This window comes from Phoenix dactylifera, chromosome 5, assembly GCF_051530095.1.
Source record: "Phoenix dactylifera cultivar Ajwa chromosome 5, Ajwa_hap1_PhDact_Kaust_v1.1, whole genome shotgun sequence".
Taxonomy (NCBI): Eukaryota; Viridiplantae; Streptophyta; class Magnoliopsida; order Arecales; family Arecaceae; genus Phoenix; species Phoenix dactylifera.
In genome coordinates, this window is record NC_143194.1 from 2,845,987 (window position 1) to 2,863,426 (window position 17,440).

General features: G+C 37.0%; 2 protein-coding genes across 2 annotated transcripts; both read left to right on the forward strand.

The window, feature by feature from the left end:
* The first annotated feature begins 577 nt into the window (after positions 1-577).
* Positions 578-2,364, forward strand: LOC103709373 (protein LURP-one-related 6-like). The gene is made up of 3 exons (XM_008794672.4): positions 578-1,038; positions 1,128-1,370; positions 1,484-2,364. Exons 1-3 carry the CDS (start codon positions 805-807, stop codon positions 1,613-1,615), a joined length of 609 nt encoding a protein of 202 aa, XP_008792894.3. The 5' UTR covers positions 578-804; the 3' UTR covers positions 1,616-2,364.
* Positions 2,365-9,466: 7,102 nt separating this feature from the next.
* Positions 9,467-11,623, forward strand: LOC103709347 (trimethyltridecatetraene synthase-like). The gene is made up of 2 exons (XM_008794648.5): positions 9,467-10,436; positions 10,808-11,623. Exons 1-2 carry the CDS (start codon positions 9,531-9,533, stop codon positions 11,435-11,437), a joined length of 1,536 nt encoding a protein of 511 aa, XP_008792870.3. The 5' UTR covers positions 9,467-9,530; the 3' UTR covers positions 11,438-11,623.
* Positions 11,624-17,440: the final 5,817 nt, after the last annotated feature.

Consider the following 17,440-nt stretch of genomic DNA (forward strand, 5'->3'; position numbering starts at 1 on the left):
GTTTGGGTTTTTTAGTTGATGGTTACCATGATTGATAGATTGGTCCCCAAAGTAAACTTTATTTGGCTGTTACTTTAGTTGTTGTATCTTAGAAAAAGTTGTGCAAATCTTCCTTAATTTTCCAATCAAGAGGCAGTTGTAAAGCCAAACACTTCTCTAAAGGTGATTCAAATATGTTGCAAAGAATTAAAAGGTAAAAATCGATGATTGAGACTTTATTATTAAAAGTATATTGTATAAAGAAGTACAAAACCTCAAGAAAAGGTCATCTTGTAATGACTGTACTCCATCATGATTCCATGAGAAAGAAGGTTAATGATGATGGTTGCTGAGCAGTATATGATATAACAATGGGCAAAAAGAAAGAAAGAAAGAAAGATGGATGGGCAGTGAACTACGTACATTCACAAAGCATTCTCTAAACCCAATGGGCAAGTTGATGCCTAAAAAGCAATCTCGTTCAAAGATGCTGTTCTAAGAGAATTGACGTATCCCCGCTAGGAGCCATAAATTTCCACAAAGTCCTCTACTTTTTGCGGAACTTCCTCAACTAACACGAGAAAAGTAATTGCATATATTGCACGCTTGGCATTGTAGTCCATTCAGTTCTCCAGACTCTAAAGGATTCTTCAAACCCCTATGCCTCTATGTGCTCTCTAGTAGTTGAAATCAATGGTCGCACTTGTCTTTTGGTCCCTCTCCACCTTTTTACTCAAATCTATATTAGTAAGGGCATGCTTAATTAGTACAATCTTAGATTGAGGAAAGGAAAGAAACCTCGTTAGTATCAAGGGAGGTTGAGTTATGGGTGGATCAACCAATGCTTTGCCTATTGTGAGCAAGATCTTTTGTTCCTCTTCTCTCACATCTTTGATGGTTAGGAAGAGGCCTCACGTTGTACATGGAGGCGGTTTTGTGGTCACTGATTGTAGTCAGAATGTGGCCTTCGTGGTAGATGGTTGTGGCACCCTTGGTGCCAAGGGAGAGTTGATGTTGAAGGATGGTGATGGAGAACCTATTCTCTTCATTCGTAGGAAGGTAAGTAAATCTTTGATCATTAGTGACATATTGCATGCATCCTGGTTTCCATGCATGTATGCATCCAATGAGCTTCTCTTTGCTATTAGGGAGGCATCGTTCAAGCTTTAAGCACTCGCAACAAATGGAATGGATACTCGATGGATTACGAAGGAGCCAACAAGTTAATCTTTAGCTTGACTGATCCGAAGTCATGCCTTGCAATGAAGAAAGCAACTAGGATTCGAGTTGATCCGAAGGGCCACAACAGAGATTTGGAGTTTGAGGTTAATGGGTCTTTTGTGGATAAAGCTTGCACCATCAGAGATTGCAGAGGGAACGTTGTGGCGCAGGTATGACATGCTCGAAACCCATAGACACATGCAAGCACACAAGCCTCGTGCACACTGTTATACTGATATATAGGATGGTTGCAACATCTGTGGTGCTCCTTGATTTGATATAGGTGGGGGTAAACGAGTTGATTGGCAGCAAGGACTTCTACTATGTGGTTGTGCAGCCGGGCTACGACCAAGCCTTTGTTGTTGGGGTGATTGCAATTCTTGACAACATACATGGGGAGTCCACCAGGTGCTGAAGGAGATAAAGGAAATTAGCTGTGCTTTCTTGAGAGAAAGAGAGAGAGAAGAAATCTGCTGCTGTTCCCTCTTGTTAATTTAGTTGATAGGGGTCCTTCTCTTTCCTTCGAGAAGAATGAATTGCATCTCCATGCATGCTTCATTCACTTTTGCTTTCTTACAAGGCTAACTTTGATGTAAATTTCTACGTATTTGCTTAAAGCCATGAATCACTAGCTAGCTGTTTACCCACAGGCGCGTGCTGAATTAATTAGAAGGATTCGATGGACTACAATTTGAATGCAATGGTTAATCTGTGATCATTGGCGATTGGAGTTGTTGTTCCTTCTGATAACTGGGCTTGTCTGCAAGCTTTTACATGGAAATTTTTGCTGTCTAACTATTAAGGTGAGTGGGTTGCGGGAAAGCAGTTGCTTGATAGCTTTTTCTCAGACATGCTTTTTAACGAAGACAACGTCCAAAGATGAGCTTAACAACAGGTGGACAATATTGCTCTTAAAATCCAATAGTTTGAGATAAATTTCTAAACGGGTATTGTAGCTGCTTCCTTCCACAAGTTAATTTGATTTTATTATATTATTAAAAAAATATAATTTGAGATTCAAATTTAAGAACTGTTCAATACTTATAAAGTAAAAATAGTTAATGGTTTCAATTTTTCCTGAATTTTTCGGTCTGTGACCAGATTTTTTTTTCCTTTTTTCTTCTTTTTTCATGGGTATTGGTCAATATATAATTGACCATGAACGAGGGGTCAAGATTGTTGTGGACTATATATATATATAAGGAAAACGCTTGTCAGGGCAAAACAGGCAATAAGGCCCACCTAAGTACCAAGACTTCGTATGAATCGGGTATACGTTTCTTCAGGTAAGGAAAAATTATATTAAAGATATTAATTTATATCGATATTAAGCATAAATCCTATTATCTGTTTGGATAAAAATGATGTTATAATGATCTCATTTTGTCTTTGAATACTGACAAGGAATAAGGGATAAGAAATGATGTCAGAATGTTATTTGGAGATAAGTGGATGAAAAGATGATTTTTTATGAAAGTGGATAAGTTTGCCCTTCAAATTTCTATTATTTTGTAATATAAAATATATTATATACTATAATAATATGATAGTGATGTTATATAATATATCATAAATTAGAATATTGTACTATGATACTATACTATACATTTTACTAAATATTGTGATATTATGTAGGATTATATTGCAAAAAAAAATTACAGTAATATTTAACAAAATATAATATTATATTATAATAATATGGAATATAACATGATATCATAATATTATAATATTCAGAGCATTATATTATAATATTATATTTTATTATTGAAGGACTAAATTTATCATTTTCGGAGGGGTTTATATTGGGTTTAATCTTGTATGAGTGTTTGGCCGGATAGATGGGTTGAAGCATCCACCCAGCAGCCAAAGGCGTTTGGAAACTATCCTCAAGATAAACAAGATGAAACATGTTTATCCCCCTTCTAAACTGCCTAAATAATTGGATGGCTACGGATAAGTGACGGCAATAACGTTTGGAGGAGCCCAAGACTGTTGCATTCCAAAGAACGAACTTTATTATACCTCAATAATAATAATAATAATGTTTCTAAGAATAAGAGATATATCCTTTTATTGGTACATGACTTAAAAGCTTATTTAAGGAATAGGGAAACCAACTTAGAGTAGCCCAAGAACTATTAAAGTCGAAAACATTTCCGATCAACATGCACGATTTTATTATCTAATTATTAAGAAAAAGAATTCTCCACCTAACACGACTTATCAAATATCGAGGGTTGCAACCAAAGAACTCACTCTGGGTGTTGTATCTTTCATGCAAAAGGAGAATCCATCTTTCTTCATGTGAATCCATCGTTGAATCATGCAATAGCCACTTCAAGATCAGTTCAGGTAGATAAATAAACAAGTTTGAAATATTTTAAATCTATGCAGAATACGACGCAATGGCCGATTTTGTGAAAGAGGATGCATCTTTCAATTTCCTTTGTTGGGATTAATGCCTCCATATACTGGGTTGGGCGTTCAATTTGATTCCTATGGCAGGCCCAATCAGCCCAAGCCAAACAATAAAATAAAATTGACCCTTTGCTTGACCCAATTTGCATCCCTGATGTTGAGCATTGTTTGTCAAACTCTCTCTCTCTCTCTCTCTCTCTCTCTCTCTCTCTCTCTCTCTCTCTCGAGTACGTACAAATGTTAAATTCTGCTTCCACATTCACAATGAGATGGTTAAGCATCATGAATGCCTGCACGGAAGTTATCTAGTTTACCCTCTTATTTGGATTGAAGGCTGGATGTAGATAAGTACAACGCTCACATTTGATTCTCCATGAACCCTCAAACAAGCAGACTCGAGAATCATGGAGACCAATAGTACTAGAAAGTCATCTAACTTCAAAAATATATGCTTAGGATGTAGCCAAAGGCTCTTAGCAAAGAGGCATCTCAAGAACAAACTACTGTTGGTCCACCTACTCTATATAATATCCAACCCCATGGAATCCTGGTAGCCTAGAAGTAGGTATCAAACTTGTTAAAACATCTAAAAATGGAAGATTGGAGGCCATATAGCAGGACAATGGCACAATTGAAATATTGGATGCATTTGGCCAAAGCTCTTGATTAGTGATCATACGCATCATCATATATGTGAAGTTATACATGTGATTCTTATCCTATGGGTCAATATAAGTTTTAATTTAATTTTTTTATCAGGAGAAAGAAATATTTGATGATTGACAGTAATCCACCAAAGTAATGAAATGATAGGGTTAGGAAATATCATTACTAGAATTTATTTTGTAACTCATAAATTAGTTCATACGACAATCCAAGCCAATAGTACATCTACAGATTGTTTCAAATTTGGTTACAAATCCATCTGTATATATACATGGATATCATTCTCTATCCTTAATGTGTACTAGTTTGACATGAAATAGAGTTTTTTTCTATAACTTATTGCCCATCCATTCCTATCAACATGCATATGAAATTGAGCAAAATAGGGAAGCTAAACATGAGACACATCTTGTAAATCTTTCCTCAACACACACCACACACACACACAAAAAAAAGCAAAAAGAAGAAAAAATGCGATATACATGTAGTGAAAAGCCGTCTACTATAAATTTCAAAACATATCAAGACCTACAAAACATGTGGACTTATAATGTGGCATTGCAGTTCATGCAATTTGCTGACAAATTTTGGTGATATATGAGTGAACTACGTAGATATGTTCACATGCAATCTAATTATTTAATACAAAGGTCATGCGTACGCTCCCATTGAGAAATAGAGAATGACCTGCAAAGTAGTAGATAGACTCACATTATAACGAGAACAAGGCTGGTATTTGCTATTCAACTTTTTATTAGGCTTACTAAAAAATAAAATAATAATGTTAAAATAGCCATTATTCAAAACTTGGACAGCTGGTGTGCTGAAAAAAAAAAAGTTGGATAAGCCAAAAAGAAATCTGATGTATATATACACTGATATCATTCTCCATCCTCATTTTGCACACGTTCGACCTGAAATAGAGTTTTTTCTTTAGAACTCATTGGCCCTCCTTTTCCATCAACATGGCATCTGGCATTGAGCAAAATAGAGAAGCTAAATATGCGACATATCTTGTAAATCTTTTCTCAACACAATAAGAAAAAAAAAGAGAGAGAGAAAGAAAGCAAAGAGAAGGAAAAACCAAATACACGTGTAGTGAAAAGCTACCTACTTATAAAATTCATACTATATCAAGACCTGCATACTTATAATATGGTGGCATTGTGGTTCACGCAATTTGTTGGCATTTTTTGTTGATAAAGATTGTATCATGATAAAACTATGTAGATATATTTACATACAATCAAATTATTTATTGCAAAGGTCATATGTGTGCTACCACTGAGAAATGGAGAATGACTTGCCAAGTAGTAGCTAGACTCAAATTATAATGAGAAAAAAAATTGTATTGGCTATTCAATCTTTTATTAGGCTTGTTAAGAAATAAAATTATATTGTTAAAACAATCATTATTCAAAACTTGGATAGCTAATATACCAAAAAAAAAAGGTTGGATAACCCAAAAAGAAAGCTGACGTATATACACTAATATCATTCTCTATCCTCAATGTGCACTAGTTCGACCCGAGATAGAGTTTATCTTTTTAGAACTCATTGGCTCTCTTTTTCTTTATCACCCTGGCCTATGGCATTGAGCAAAATAGGGAAGCTAAACATGAGACGCATCTTGTAAATATTTTCTCAATGCAAAAAAAAAAAGAGAGAAAGAAAAGCAAGGAGAAGAAAAAATGAGATACACGTGTAGTGAAAAGCTACCTTACCATAAAATTCATAGCATATCAAGACCGCATAATATGTGGGCATTGTGGTTCATGCAATTTGTTGGCAATTTTTGCAGATAAAGTTTGTACCATGAGCGAACTATGTAGATGTATTTATATGTAATTCAATTATTTAATGCAAAGGTCATACATGCGCTACCATTAAGAAACAAAGAATGACTTGCCCAGTAGTAGCTAAACTCATAATATAATGGGATAAAAAGCCGACATTTGCTATTCAACTTTTTATTAGCCTAATTAAAAAATAAAATAATAATGTTAAAATAGTTATTATTCAAACCTATATAGCTGATGTACTAAAATAAATAAGTTGGATAATCCAAAAGGAAAGCTGATGTATATATACACTGACATCATTTTCTATCCTCAATGTGCATTAGTTCAATGTGAGATAGAGTTTTTTTTTTCTTAGAACTCATTGGCCTTCCTTTCCCATCAACATGGCATATGTTATTGAGCAAAATAGAGAAGCTAACCAAGAGACACATCTTATAAATCTTTTCTCAATGCTAAAAGGAGAGAGAGAGAGAGAGAGAGAGAGAGAGAGAGAGAGAGAAGCAAGAAGAAGAAAAAAACAAGACATAAGTGTAGTGAAAAGCTGCCTACCTATAAAGTTTATTAAATATAAAGACCTGCATAACATGTAAACTTATAATGTAGTGGCATTGTGGTTCACGCAATTTGTTGGCAATTTTTGCTAATAAAGACGAATCATGAGTGAACTATTTAGATATATTCATATGCAATCTAATTATTTAATTCAAAGGTCATGTGTATGCTACCATTAAGAAACAAAGAATGACTTGCGAAGCAGTAGCTAGACTCAGATTATAATATAAAAAAACGAGTATTTGCTATTCAACCTTTTATTAGGCTTATTAAGAAATAAAATAATAATTTCAATATAGTCATCATTCAAAACTTGGATAGCTAATATAGCCAACAAAAAAAAAAGAAAGTTGCATAACCCAAAAAGAAAGCTGAAACACCGATATCATTCTCTATCCTCAATGTGCACTAGTTTGATCGCATTGTGGTTCACGCAATTTGTTAGCAATTTTTGCTGATAAAGATATATCATGAGGGAGCTATGTAGATATATTCACATGCAATCTAATTATTTAATGCAGAGGTCATGTGCATGTTACTATTGAAAAACAGACAATGACTTGCAAAGTAGTAGCTAGACTTACATTACAATGGGGAAAAAAGCTGGTATTTGCTATTAAACCTTTTATTAGCCTTATTAAGCAATAAAATAATAATGTTAACATTGTCAATATTCAAAACTTAGATAGCTGATGTAGCAAAAAAAAAAAGAAAGTTGCATAACCCAAAAAGAAAGCTGATACACTAATATCATTTTCTCTCCTCAATGTGCACTAATTCGACCTGAAATAAAGTTTTTCTTTTTAGAACTTATTGGCCCTCCTTTCCCATCAACATGACATATGGCATTGAGCAAAATAGGGAAGCTAAACACAATAAACATCTTGTAAATCTTTTCTCAATGCAAAAAAGAAAAAAAGAAGAGAAAGAAAGGCAAAGATAAGAAAAAATAAGATGCACGTGTAGTAAAAAGCTACCTAGCTATAAAATTCAGACCACATCAAGACCTGCATATATAACACGGACTTATAATGTGGTGGCTTGATCCAAATATATAATATAAAAAGTTGGATAACCCAAATAAACATGGAAATATATATAGGTTAGGCTTGACCCATAAATATAACTTAAGCATGCAATAGGACTTGCCACTTGAGATAGACTTTCTATGAGAGGCCTTGCTATGAGAGGCCGGACTCAGAATTTAATCCTCGTTCTTTTAAACATGTTCCTAATAAATTGTGCTTGACCTAAAAACAATTGGTATCCTTTGAAACTCTTGTCATCCTTTGTGAAAAAATTGCTAGCATTGGCTCGATCAGAAATGAGACCTATACTTTGATCTAGAACCTCTACAAATCCACAATCAACCAGGATCTTCTACATTGTGGTCCGCGCACTGAAGAGTGTCGTGCATCCTTAGATATATGGCCATCAAGTCTATGTATAATACCGCACATGCTTGTGGACCATCTTGTTAATTTGATGGCCATCCATTTTTTGATGGCAACTATCCATGGCTGCATAGCAATCTCTAATATTGCACGGGCACTACCTCAAAGGATCTGTCCCCATCCACAATTACTAAGCTAAGGCCAGAGTTAGACTTAGCCAAGTCCAGATCTACCCAACCCACTAAAGTCCCATATCGCTCATCTTACGCAATAAGCTAATCTTCCGAGAAACTAAGGTTGCACGTGGAATACAAGTCAAAGGAGCATAATGAAGACTTCAGTCTTTTGTTAAATTTCTTAACAGGTGACCGCCCAGTGCAGTATAATCCCTAGGAAGTTCACGTTAAACCACCCACCAAAACCAGTATGACAGAGAAGGTTTCCTACTATGAATACTGCCGCAAATTAGACGTTAAGAAATCAAAACACTCTGGGTGCTTAGTTGACCCCAAGTCATGCAGCCTCCTACTTGAAATCAAAGATTTAAGCAGTATGAATCAATTTACTGATCAAGAAGTGTAGACAAGAATGAAACCGAAGAGTCAAACTCTCCATTAGAACAAAAATTTCATTCTCCTTCCCCTCGTTTTCCTTTCTCCTTCTTGCTTTGAACGTAGCTTTCAACCAAGAGGAAGTTGCACGCACCTTTCTCGTTGCCCAAAATGCCGTCGGAAAATAAGCCATGGAAGCATAGTTCGTGGATCATGGGATCAAGGACATCGCTGTAATTTGAATGCGAAAGTCAGTGCGTGACTTTGACCGTCATAGACGTTCAAACCGCCACCTTCCACCAAGAATCGCTGCAAGAAAACTTCAAGACTTTTTGTTTCTTGATAAGACCGATAAATTAATTAACTAAGACGAGTATGTATACATTTATGAAAATCAAAAATAAAATATTTAAAATTCAGTATGAAAAATCTGTTCAAGATTTCAGTAGCATAGATCGAGGGTGATTTGGCTATATAATTTACTATCTAATCTGCATCATTATTAATTTTTTGATAAATATATAATATTTCAATAAAAAGCAAAGGATGCATCATCCATCATCAATCATGTAAAAAAGAGCGGACACCAGCATCAATAAAATGGCATCGGAGGTGAGTTTCATACGGTATTAAAATTACTGTATTATAATTTAAAGATCACAAATTTAAAATATAAAAATATTTTTTTATCTATAAACGTAAAATTATGGAGATGAATCATGCCCACAGAGCTTTCCGACTGGATTAGCCAACATGGACTTTTTTTGTGCTATTAATTATATTTGTGGGTGCAGTTAGCTGGTCCCACGAAAGTGCCTTATGGAAGACATTTATAATTAAAAATATGAAGTTCGGTGACTTACTCCGCTATAAATACCCCTCTAGCCAAGCGAGAAGAAACCATCTCTCCCAGACACCATCCTACCCCTCATCTGCGAGCACCAATGGAATCACCATCGGTGGCCGTATCTCTAGCAGCCATACTAGCATCCATCCTCCTCTTCCTCAAATCCCTTTTCGGTCGCCGCCGCCGTAGCTTAAACCTCCCCCCCGGCCCAAAGCCATGGCCCATCATCGGAAACCTCAACCTCATCAGCTCCCTCCCCCACCGCTCCCTCCACGCCCTCTCGCAAAAGTACGGCCCCCTCATTCATCTTTACTTCGGTTCCTTCCCGGTCATCGTCGCCGCCTCCGTCGACATGGCCAAGCTCGTCCTCAAAAGCCATGATGTCTCCTTCTGCGGCCGGCCCAAGATCGCCGCCGGCAAGTACACCACCTACAACTACTCCGACATCACTTGGTCCCAATACGGGCCATACTGGCGCCAGGCCCGCAAGATGTGCATCATGGAGCTCTTCAGCGCGAGAAGGCTGGACTCCTATGAGTACATAAGAGTGGAGGAGGTCAAGAACCTCCTCCGGGATCTCTTCAAATCCTCGGGGAGTCCCGTCAGCCTCAAGGACCACCTCTCGAATGTTAGTCTCAATGTCATAAGCCGAATGGTGCTGGGAAAGAAGTATTTGGACAGGTCCGAGGGGGCAATCGTGTCGCCTGAGGAGTTCAAGGCAATGCTTGACGAGCTCTTCTTGCTGAACGGCGTCATGAACATCGGAGATTCGATACCATGGCTGGATTTCTTGGACTTGCAAGGGTACATCAAGAGGATGAAGAAGATCAGCAGGAAGTTCGATAGGTTCCTCGAGCATGTGCTCGACGAACACAACGAGAGGCGGCGAAGGGAGGGGGAGAATTTCGTGGCCGTGGACATGGTTGATGTTCTTCTGGAGCTCGCCGACGATCCTAATTTGGAGGTCAAGCTCGAGAGGCGCGGTGTCAAGGCCTTCACTCAGGTGTGTTTCTCTTCATTACTGCTTCTTGTTTATGGGCAATTAATTAACTAACCACCATAGGTGGATAATTAAGTTTTCCAAGTAGAGGTACCATGAGATGCACGGCAGAGGGACCTCCTCAAAAACCCATCCACTAACGTAAAGTCCACATCAAAGAAATGGTGCAAACTTTTCTTGTACTATGACCGCTAAGATCTCATAACTTCATACCACGCAACATCATATAAAAAAAATTTGGCTTTGACCCAAACCAGAGAATGGCTGTAGGTGATGTAGACAACACTTAGACCGGAATAAAAAGCAGACCGGTCCAATTGAGCTCTCAAGATTTGTTAAGGCCTGACCCAAAGTTCCTCGCTCTTATGGTCCAGGACTTGATCGCCGGTGGCACAGAGAGCTCCGCTGTGACCGTGGAATGGGCCATCTCCGAGCTCCTGAAACGACCGGAAATCTTCAAGAAGGCCACCGAGGAGCTGGACCGGGTTATCGGAAGGGATCGGTGGGTCGAGGAGAAGGAGGTGCACAACCTCCCCTACATCGAGGCTATCGTGAAGGAGACCATGAGGATGCACCCGGTGGCCCCCATGCTCGTTCCCCGGCTATCCCGCGAAGACTGCAACATCGCCGGCTACGACATCCCGGCCGGGACCCGTGTTTTGGTCAACGTGTGGACCATCGGGAGGGACCCGACGGTATGGGATTCACCGGAGGAGTTCCGGCCGGAGCGGTTCATCGGGAGCAAGATAGATGTGAAGGGGCACGACTTCGAACTTTTGCCATTCGGATCCGGGAGGCGGATGTGCCCTGGGTACAGCCTTGGGCTCAAGGTGATCCAGGTGAGCCTGGCCAACCTGCTGCATGGCTTTGCATGGAGGCTCCCGGACGGGACGAAGCTGGAGGACCTGAGCATGGAGGAGATCTTCGGGTTGTCGACACCGAGGAAGGTGCCACTTGAAGCAGTTGTCGAGCCCAAGCTTCCCGCTCATCTCTATGGTGTGTGATTTTAGGAGAATATATATATGTTAGGTTAATTACAAATAGAAATAAAGGTGTCTGTGGTTGATGGTGTAGTCTCGTGTCATTAGTGAGGGTGGTGAACCTTGTTTGTTTTTTAATGTACCGGAGTGTTGGAATTGCTGATAGAAGGAAGGTTTGTTACTTAAAAATGAAATTTAAAATTAAAGATACATGGTCAATGCTATTTTTTTCGGATGGAAACGAGTAGCGTGCGTAGGGGGATGGGAAGCAAGTTTATTACTTATAAGACCTAGAACTAAAATACGTGCATAAGAGCTTGCTTGTTAATTTATGGTCATGTTTGGAAAATTAATTAAGAATCTATTTAGGTAAGGGCCCATAAAGTCTATTTAAGTAAGGCTCATATCAATCTAATCCCTCTCCAGCATCAATTGTATGAAAAACAAAAAAAAAATATTCATAGATTTTTCTTTTTTTTTTATCTTGTAGTCCAATAGAACCATTGATGGAATTTGGGTGGAAACTGGAACAGGCCTTCAAAAGAAAAAATGGGCTGAGCAGACAAACAGACCCGATTCTTATAGGAAATCCAGCCTAATCCTGCTGGATTTTTCAAACAAACCCAAACTATTTTCTCCCTCCCTTTCTTTTTATACGACCCGGCACGACTTACAAGCCTTCTCTTTCTTCAACAATAAAGGCTAAATAAAACTATGGTCTACATTTACGTGGGCTGCACATTGTTTGGGAACATGTAAAAGTGGAGGCGAGAGAGTTATTCCTGCCGTGATAGTTATTCTAAATCTTACTTTCTTTGGTCCTCGAAGGAATAGCTTTGTCTCAAGAGTATTTTGGCCCACATAGACAAATGGTGTAGAATTAAAAGAGACCATTATTCCAGAAAAAAAAAGAATCTGATTCCAGCCTCCTTTTAATTAAAATTGTTATTTTTGGTATAAGCAACTAGGAAATATGGCTTAGTTTGCTAGTTATTGCTGTGGGGCAGTTTTGCTTAATTAGTGAGCAAATTGCCATAACGTATAGATCCTATGAGAAGTTGGTGTTGTTTTTTTTTTTGTTTAATATGTTTTTTTAAAAAAAATGAACAGTATAAATATTTAGTAACATCATTCAAAAGTTCTTCTATGAAAAATATAAGTCTAAATAATAAATATATCGAAAATATTTAATATTTTCGGAAAATAATATTTCAAAAAATACAAGCAATGCCAAACATGCTGATTTTGAGATTTTTCGACAGCATATGCTATTCTCTAGCACCGGTTATAATGCTTTAAACTTATGGGCTTCAAAATTTAGCAGCATTGACACAGTATTAACCAGCAAATTGCATGTAGCCTCATACGTACGTAGCCAGAATTTGCATTAAGACGACGAGTATAGTATCCAACCGCGCGCCAATTCATGCCTCACTACTTGCATTATTTGTGTTACCCATTTGACAATCTATCTACCACACCAAATAGACTAAATGTCTATGAAAAAGCTTCCCAGCACCAGAACACTCCCTGGTAGCTATTTTTTGGTACCATTATGGACAGTATGCTAGATAATTTAGTGGATCTATCTTATGCAACTCTTTGGCTTAAATATTTTTCCCAAGTCTTAAATATTTCTCTTGTTTCTTTTCTGATTTAATTATTCTTTCGGATGAATCTAATAAGAAGCTAAAACGGAAGAAGAGAGGATAGGCTCCAAGTCTTAAAGATTTACATATGGGAGAACAGAGGAGGAAATGATGGAGTTTAGTGCTGTGGCAAGGAATTGATCAGTGAAGAACCACGTCTCAGATGCTATTGAATCTAAAGTACCGGATGGTCTAGTGGGTGTGGATGAATCATCGAGGAAGCCATAGTAACCACTGGCTTTGAAGATCCTGGTGACTTGAGATCTCCATGTGAGATAGTTGTCAGAGGTGAGCTGATTCGATACTAAGGATCGTATCTGATTAAGTAAGAATTTGAGCTTTGGAGGGATAACTTGGCCATCCTGAGACTGGAAGTCTTCAGCAGCTCCTGTGGCATGCACAGACCTGGGAGAGACCATTGGTAGATGAACTTTAAGATCAATCGATTTCCCTGACATCAGTTGCTAGAATTCTTCTATTATGATGTGGGAACAATCGAGAGAGTTCACAGGACCTCGGGCTCTGATACCATGAAGAGGATCGTATAGATATAGCTGAGAGAAGATGAGAGTGATGATCTCTCCATCTTTTTATTACCGGACTATTGAGTTACATGGGTTTATATAGAACTCGATACAGTGAGTTTGTTTTCCCAACGGATTCTGGTGAGCTGACTGTTGCAGCACCAGAATCCGTTTCATCCGTTGGATGCTCAAGATTTGCCATTTTATCATAAATACATGTCACCTAAACACTGGCATCACTTCCCTAAACGGATTATAAAATCGACGAGGAAAGAGAGGTGCGTGTGTTTGTTGAGAAACACATCTGAGGTGTAGTTCTACATGAAACATATAGAGCAAAACAACAAAAATAATATATATAATTAGGCTCAAAATCTAAATATTTGAATTTAGTTTCACTACATGTTAAGATCTCTGGAGTTCGACTTCCTACGGTTCTCAACAGATGGCGCAAGAGCCATGGCTTGTTTAATTGTTTTCACTCCCTAATTGATCTTCATATACACTACAGGAAAAATGGGATACAGTTAATCTACCGATGCTAGAAAGAAGCATCGGCGATTTGGCTACTACGCCAAAATTTGCCGACGCTTTTATTAGCGTCGGTAGATTACGACGCTTAAAAACATTAGTAATATAGCATAAGGTTTTCTTAGCGCTTTTTGGTAAGCATTGTCGGAAGCTAAGAATTAGCCGGCACACATAAACGTCGGCGATATTAGATGACACGATCAAGCGTCGTTGGAATTCAATAACAAAACGACGGTTATAAACGTCGTCGAAAGCCATATATTCCCCAAATCCCTATCCGACCCCCCATTAACCCTAGAGAGCCCTCCACTGGAGCTCCAAATTTTCTTTCGAGCCCTCCATCGAAGCTTCTCCTCATCCTCCTCCTCCTCTAGAAAGGCCTCCATTGGGGCTTCTCCTCATCCTCCTCTTCTAGAGAGCCCGCCACCGGAGCTTCTCCTCATCCTCCTTCTCCTCCTTTTCGCTTGTAGCCACCATCGTTCCGCAGTCTTCTTCGAAACTCCGACCGACCATCAACATTTGGTGGTGGCGACGCTATTGCCACCCCACATATCTCAAGTAACTCACTCCTCTATAAATTATTCGTGGCCACATTTTTGCAATCTATTTGCCTCAGCTTTGCTCTATGCAAAATTACTAGATTTACACAAATTGATAGGGTCTTGGCTTCATATATTCATCTTGTTCATTGGACCATACATAAATCCCTAATGACTAAAAATGTCACCTGGCTATACTGTCTAAAGCACTTCCAGAGCTTGATTGCTGTGATTCTACGTGGTAATAGAGTGTTGATGTACAAACCGAGAAACCAATATATTAGCCCCGAGAAACCTCTAGAAGTTGATATATTTTGCTACAAGAATAAAATCTACAAACTGTTTTTATCCCAAAACACAGATCATAAGAATAAAACTACATCCCCCGGGTTAGCAAAATTAATGTTTACACTTCAATCTGAGATGCTAAACAAAAGATAAGTAATTTTAAATCTCACAGAACTTCTGACGCCACCATTTTCATTATAAAGTAGCCGAAATAGCAAGAATGCACAGAAAACATAAAGTACAATGGTAAGCGAAGAACACAGACATATAAATGCTTGTCAGATAAAGTAACTTAAATCATTCTGATCTTCTCTAATGCATTTTTCCTATGTTTTCTTTTATTAAAATATGCACCCCATCAACTTTCCTTTTGAAACAGAGCTGGGGAAATATACACATTGAAGTTCAAAGTTCATAATAATAATTGAATAGCCAAGTAAAAGTGTACGAGATGTGAAAAAATAATTGGTGCACTTGCCTATTAATTGGTGAATGCTAAAGGTGGTATAAATACTCTGAAAATAATAAGATCTTGTTGTTTGACTTATTTCAACTATGTAAAAGTACCATACAAGGTCTAAGTTTAACTAAATTTAGTGAATTGCATGTCAACAACGAATGTTGTTGCTCTAAGCTGCATAAATCTATGACTTGTATAAATCTAACCACTGTTAAATAGTGGATACTTGTATTATGTGGTTGGCATGCATCGATAAGAATGAAAATTTTTGTCCTCTCATTTTTGACCAACTAAATGGCATGCATTGAGATTTTAATACACATACTATACAATCAAAGTTTATAAAATCTATATCAATTGCTAAATTCTTTTTCTTATAAATTTTTATAAAATATAATATTAAATATTTAATTTTGTTTATCTTTATTAGATAAGTTACAGTTTAATTAGTATTCCAATAGATGGACAAAAGTTAGATAAAAAAAGTTGAGGTCTAGCAAAGAATATTTGGATGGAGTTCAGAATTTGGATGGAATTATGCGAGGCATAGAAATAAATCTGTATGTTTCTTTGAAATTATTTGTCATATTTCAAACTATTCAATCAAACATTTATATTGAAACTCTTCTCAGCCAATTATTCTTTGTTTTATATTGAAACACTTATGCTTCTTAATGAAACTATATATCATGCATCGTGTACCATGTATTATGATACTTATGAGCCTTACTAAAACTCTTTGACTTCTTTACTACAACTTGAAACTTTAATCTTTATATTAAACTATGTATCATGTATTATAATACATATAATAAATCATATAATGTGTACCATGAACCATATATCTTCTATCATATATCACGTATCATGAATGATATATCATATAATATATACTTTTTATTGTAGATTGAAGAGCATGAGAGGAAGCTTCGTGAGATGGAGTTCTACAACATGACTCATAGCCACTGAGATGGCAACTTTTTTTGGAAGGAGTCGAGAGAGATAGTTGTATGTATTAATAATCGATTTATGCAACGATTTGTTGTTTATTTTTTCATTGTATGAAATATGTGACATTTTTTTCTAAAATATAGGACAGGACTATATTTCTTATTGCAAAGTGTATCGAAGAGTCATCATCATTTGGTGAGACCAGTCACGTCGAAGCTCAGGTGTTCGTCAAATTGATGAAACCGGAGCATTATGGTCCAGTGAAGGGTTATGGCATTGAAGTTACCTCAACTCAGTTGTCTACAGTGAACTGATATACCTAAGATGCCACACATAGTAGTAGCACTGCAGAAATTCATAGTCTGAAGACAGAGTTGGAGGTGATGAGGCAGAGCCATCAGACAGAGATGAAGGAGATGATGCAAAGCCATCATACATAAATACAATCTTTAAGGGCTTAGCTTGACCAGATTGCATCTTTATTGTATAGGTTTGTCCCTCCTCAAGTAAATAACTATATCTATTTGAATATTTTACATAATTATCATGTATTTATGAGCTTAATGATTTATAATACCTTGTGATTTTCGTATTCTTAATTTCTAAAGTTTTTATCTCTTCTTGTAGGTTTTGGATACTTCCAGTAATCGTAAAGATGATGATTATACTACCATCGACCCCTAATAGCCCCTAGAATTTTTTTTAAAGAGTTTTATGTGGATATTTTTTATATTTTTCGAAACATATTGAGTTTTAAAATTAACTCTCAATCATAATTAATAATGTAAATATAATCATATTTGATAATATGAATATTCACTATTTCTATATATATTACATGTATTATTATGCGGCTTCTTGTATGTGTTTGGTGCATATATTTGTATACAAAATTTTAAAAATTTTAAAAAAAAAAAATTGCTGACGATGCTTTAAAGCATCGTTAAAATATGCAATAGCAACTAGAAGTTTCTGTAGTACTAGAAGTTTCTATAGTATATACTATCTTGCAAGAAGTTTTTCATGTCGGCAAATTTATTGAAAAGCACAATCAGTACTAGAAGTTTCTGTAGTATATACCATCT